The sequence below is a fragment of the Malus sylvestris genome, chromosome 4 (assembly GCF_916048215.2).
Source record: "Malus sylvestris chromosome 4, drMalSylv7.2, whole genome shotgun sequence".
Classification (NCBI taxonomy): domain Eukaryota; kingdom Viridiplantae; phylum Streptophyta; class Magnoliopsida; order Rosales; family Rosaceae; genus Malus; species Malus sylvestris.
The window spans coordinates 9,179,774-9,185,773 of record NC_062263.1 but is presented as its reverse complement, the minus strand read 5'-3'; the positions used below and the strand labels follow the sequence as shown (position 1 = coordinate 9,185,773).

General features: G+C 34.8%; 1 protein-coding gene across 3 annotated transcripts in view; it reads right to left on the bottom strand.

Moving 5' to 3' along the window:
• Positions 1 to 306: 306 nt before the first annotated feature.
• LOC126619449 (uncharacterized) overlaps positions 307 to 6,000 on the bottom strand; it is an 88,631-nt gene continuing 82,937 nt past the window's right edge. The window contains exons 1-2 of one of the 3 annotated variants that reach the window (XM_050287843.1): positions 3,299 to 3,836; positions 307 to 2,754 (exon numbers count right to left, since the gene is read on the bottom strand). In XM_050287843.1, coding sequence (XP_050143800.1) covers positions 365 to 2,743 — 2,379 coding nt within the window. In that variant the 5' untranslated portion in view covers positions 2,744 to 2,754; positions 3,299 to 3,836 and the 3' untranslated portion in view covers positions 307 to 364. Of the gene's footprint in view, positions 2,755 to 3,298; positions 3,837 to 6,000 lie in introns of those variants that run through there. The other 2 variants (XM_050287844.1, XM_050287842.1) reach the window with 2 other exon arrangements.

Genomic DNA, 6,000 nt, shown 5'->3' with positions numbered 1-6,000 from the left:
ACTCAAATATTAGACATAATCTTAAATAAGAGATAATGATTTATATGGAACGAGTCCCACTTCACTTGACGTCCTTGTTTAATAATATATTGTTATATGTAAGTTACTCTACAAATGACATTATATTATTAAACTAGAATGTTATAGAGGCCATAAACTAAATAGTTTTAGGTACATCAATGAAACATATTCTCCAACACAGAATCCTAAATACTTCATAACTATAGGCAGTGGCGGATCCAGGAATCTTACCCCAAGGGGTCGCAGTGTAAAAGTTCAAATAAAAATTTAGGATGGAAAAACATATTGAAAATGAAATCATAGTACTTTCATTCATAATTCATAATGGAAACAATATTACAAACTATAATTGTCCACGACGAGGTTTCATATTTTGAAAACGAAGCATTATAGCTTCATTTTCAATACAAGCAAAAATATCTCTCTCAATATAAACAAGCAAGCTATCACTCAACCATTGATCTCCCATTTTGTTCCTAAGTGGACCCTTAACAATATTCATGACAGAAAATGCTCTCTCCACTGAAGCAGTTGCAACTGGTAAAACTAAAGACAATGTAATGAGCAAATATACATAATTGAATACTTGATGCATCCTTGTCTCCACCATTTTTTTTGCAAGATCACCAATCCCTTCCAATTGAGAGAAATCACTACTGGAACACACATAATGAATATAAATCTCAAGTTGATCTTCAAGTGCCAAACGATCTTCATCCGAAAAGTCTTGAGGATAAAATTGAGCAAGACGAAGTAACTTTGGTTTATCAAAAGCTACAAATGAATCTTTCGGACTCAAACATGCCATACAAATAAGCAACTCGGTATTTACCTCATTAAAGCGATCCTCTAACTCCGTAATTTGCTCATCAATGACATAAATAAAGAGCTCCACACGATAATGATGACGATTTGTCTTTATTGGAGCATAACGCCTTGACCTCCCTGGAAGTATAAATGCCTCTTCCATGTTAGGAACATCAATATGATGTTTTTCACAAAAAGAAGATACTTCATCAACCAATGCATCGAACCCATTATTCCTCATCCAATATAGCTTTTCCTTGCATGATTTCACTAAAGCCATTGCATTCACAATTTCTTGATCTTTCCTTTGCAATGCTTGTGACAAATCATTTGTGAGTCCCAATATGACTTTCATCAAGAAAAGGTGAAACACAAACTCAAAAGTAAGTATCACTCTCATTAACGTATTTGCTTCACCCGCACTTTCATTGGGATTATCATCAATAACCATTTGAAGCACATGAACCACGGATGAAAACATAGAAATGATGCTAATCAAGGTACCATAGTGTGAGTTCCATCGTGTGTCACCGGCACGTTTGAGACTTGTTTCTTGATTTAAGCCTCGCCCCGTTATAAGACAATCATTTTCAAAAGCTATCACAAGCTCTTCTTGAAGTTGCCCTCTAAGTGAATCACGCCGCTTACAAGATGCTCCAACATGATTAACCACATTATTAGCCGTTGCAAAAAAAGAGGCAATGTCTATATTATTCTTTGCTACGGCAACAAGAGCTAGTTGAAGTTGATGAGCAAAGCAATGAACATAATATGCACAAGGTTGTTCTCTCAATATCTTTGTTTTAAGGCCATTCAACTCACCTCTCATATTGCTAGCACCATCATAACCTTGTCCTCGTAGCTTGGAAATGCTCAAACCGTAGCGAGAAAACAATGTGTCAATAGCATCCTTTAGTGAACTTGAAGTAGTGTCGGTAACATGTTGGATACCCACAAATCTTTCAATTACATGCCCGTTGTCATCCACATAACGCAACACCATAGCCATTTGCTCTTTCACAGACACATCACGTGCTTCATCCACCAATATTGAAAAGAATTTATCTTTTAGACCATCCATGATAGCATCAAGTGTTTCAAGGGCACATGAATTCACAATTTCTTTTTGAATGGAAGGAGCTAGTAATTTGAGATTCCCCGGAGCATTTTCCATCACAACTTCTCTAACTTTATCATTATTATCTGCAAGGAATTGCAATAACTCCAAGTAATTTCCCCTATTGCTTGAAGTGGCACTTTCATCATGGCCACGAAAAGGAAGACCTTGTCGCAATAAAAACTTAGTGCACTTGATTGAAGCAATCAAGCATGTGCGATAAGCCTTACGAGTTTGGTCAGAGTGTTTGCTCACTGCCGTTTCAATATGTGTAGCTTGATTCATCAAATTTGTAGCAGCTTCTCTAGCCTTATTATGAACACTCCCAACCGGTCCAACATGCATCTTAAATCTTTCTCTCCCTTTCTTCCAATTCTTAAATCCATCTCCAGTGAAAGCTTCACTACCCACTTGTTCAAAATTGGTTTTAAAGAGATAGCAATAGAGACAAAATGCCGCATCTTTAGATACACTATACTCCAACCAATCAAACTCATCAAACCATTGGGGAATGAAGCGTCGATTAATTCCCGACATATTAGTTATTGGGAAATTATGACCTCTAGGTTGACAAGGTCCTTTTTGTAGATATAATCTTCGGACCTCATCTCTCATATTAGCGTCATAATCTATTATTCGAGTTCTTAATCCAGGATCCGCTTGAAGATTACCCAAAACATCATCTAACTGACTTTGTCTTGAACTTGGAGTTCTTGAACTACCAACAGTATTTGAACTATCAACATTATTCGAACTACCCGAACCCGATGATGACTTTCTCTTAAAAAACCGTTCCATAATAATGCTTGCTACATATACAAAATATTCAAAATAAATACTCACAATATAAACAAACCATAAACATAATCAAAATAAATATGAATTGGATTTTCAATTAAATTAAATATCTCATCTTGCATTCTAATTTCTACATATACAAAATAATGAAAATAAAAACTCACAATATAAACAAACCATCAATATAATCAAAATAAATATGAATTGAATTTCAATTAAATTAAATATATTCTACATATACAAAATATTCAAAATAAATACTCACAATATAAACAAACCATAAACATAATCAAAATAAATATGAATTGGATTTTCAATTAAATTAAATATCTCATCTTGCATTCTACATATACAAAATAATGAAAATAAAAAATCACAATATAAACAAACCATCAATAAAACCAAACCAATAAAAACTCACAATATAAACAAATCATCAATATAAACAAACCATCAATAAAAACTCACAATAAAAACTCACAAGATAAATATGAATTGAATTTCAATTAATTAAATATATTCTACATATACAAAATATTCAAAATAAATACTCACATCACAATATAAAAACCAAGGGAGGAGATGGAGTTGGAGCCGCCAGCAGAGGAGGGAGGAGATGGAGTTGGAGCCGCCAGCAGAGGAGGGAGGAGATGGAGTTCACGTTGGGGCGGCAGCAGCTATGGAGGAGAGGAGTTGAGGATTTGGGGGGATTGAGTTAGGGTTGAAGGATGAAAATTTGGGGCTTTTAATTGTATAGGGATCGGGTAGGAAGGGCTGGGATGGGGAGGGACACAGTGGGAATTTTTTTTTTTTTTTTTTTTTTCGGCCTGGCCCAAAACGACGTCGTTTTGGCCAGGTCATTTAAAAAAATTTCCTGGGCCAAAACGACGTCGTTTTGCCCAGGTTTTTTCAAAATCAAAACTGGCGCACAGCGCCTTCGTCTTCTTCGTTCGTCCTCCTGCCCAGAAAACCGACGACTCCAACGGCAACGGGGTCGCACCAGGGGTCGCCCCACCATCTCCAAGGGGTCTCGAAGGTTGCTTCCATGGCTTCCAAGGGGTCGCGCGACCCCAATGACCCCACTGTGGATCCGCCACTGACTATAGGTGTTCGTTTTATGTGACTACAAATTTTGGGCCTAAAATATATATATTTGTTATTGGTACAAATTCAAGCATCCCCTAGGGCCTAAATTTTATATATTTGTTATTGGTACAAATTCATGCATCCCTCCAACCAGATAAGAACAAATATATTAACATCCTCAACCCAAAAGGAAAAAGAAAAGAAAACACTCAAAGATTAGACATGGTCTCAAATAAGAGATAATAATGAATTATATGCAAAGGGTCCGACGTCACCTGATTAGACATGGTCTCAAATATATTAATAATGTATTGTTATGTGTGAATTTGTCGGCAAACAACGACAGATTTTTCAGTGTGATCATCACACGATATAGTACACCACGTGTTCTTATATAAATAATGAGATATGTGTGTTAAAATGTTAATAACTTAAAATTTAAAAAATTTCACAACTTACATAAAAACACATAATGTATCATCCGTATTCTTGTCACAACTAAATATTTCTCGCAAACGACAGTATATATTATTAAACTAGAACATTATGGGGCGGTAAACTAAATCGTTTTAGGCAAGTTGTTTTTTTTTAAAGTTTCAACAAACAAATTCGAAGGGTTGGCAACTCATCGCTTGGACCCACAATATGCCACGTAGATTGTATAGAAATAGTTGGTACTTGGTGGTGGGTCATTTTGTTTCCCAACAAACGAGTGCCTTTAGTTTTTCTATTGAGTTCTTTTTGTCCCAACAATAATCAAAATATTTGACAGATGTGGGAAATAATATTAACAAAAAATAAATTTGAAAATATGAAAAGCATAATAATATTAATACAGCAGGGAAGGAAGCGTCAATAGTGACAGCTCAACCCTCAGCCGACTTTCTTAAATAACAAAACATTAGAAAATGCAGACTTGCAAAGGATTTGGTACCAACAAACGGTGCCAATGTGTTGATTAATGGAGCGCCCCTCCCACATCAACTAGTTTGTTTGGTACTTGCAAACTTTTTCGTTTCGTAACGAAGTACATTTCACATTATCCAAGTTTAATTTACATTGTTGTATTTGTTATGGATTTTTTTTATTATTTTTGGGTGTGAAGTCATGATGCTCCTCAATTTCACATTGCTCTTGATGTGGCTTTGTTTTTGGGTTGTACATGTATATGGCATGTCCTTTTCCGGTGTCCCTTTCGACCACAAAGGCTACAATTTATCAGAATGTGTAAATTGGCCGGATTTTAAACATCACGGGTGTAACGTTAAAAAATTAGAACTTTTTGTGAACTCTGTACATGTGCGTGTGGATGAATAAATTTTGGTCATTAATGCACATATGTTTCATAGGGCATGAACGATCAAAAATCACTTATGGGTTGCTAATGACAATATTATATTTCATAATTTATATCAATTATATATGCGTTCTGGGTACTCTATAAACGGAATACATAATCATAGAGAAAATAAAACGATGATAGATTATGTTATGCGATGACGTACATGATTGTTTTGTGTGAGAAAGAACGTGAAAAAATTACTTCCATTCATTTTTCTTCTTATGGGACAACCCTCTCAAATTCGATACACAATGATGAATCTAAATATGAAACCTTAAGTATGAGCATGAGTACATATAAAAAAGGATAATACTTGCATTCTTATGTGGTGATGCACATATGCATCCATTTGCAAATAATGTATCTTGATCGAATAAAATAATTATGGGAACCGTTCAATTTCTTAATCTTTATTTGTAGGTCACCCTAACAAAAAATAATTAATCGAAGATCATTTAGTCATTCACATAGAACAAATCAACTGTGTAGGTACCAAATAACATATTCATAATAAGCTGTCCATTTATTTGATACGTTTGAAGGATAAAACGATATACAATTTGATGATTTTTTTTAAGAATGATCTTCAAAATGAAAATTAATAAGTTGGACAGCTCCGATTGTACACACATATACAACTTAGTATCATATTCATATGCTTATTGTTTCATCCAATCCTTTAAAAGTTAATTGGTATTGTAAATTGTTTATTGTTCTACAACTTTATACTGTATGACCGCAAGAGCTAGATAGAAGGATCTGGTGTCTGTGTAGTGTTAATCAACAATAATCGGATGGTAAGGAGTGCTCCGTTTATTATCCTGTGAAG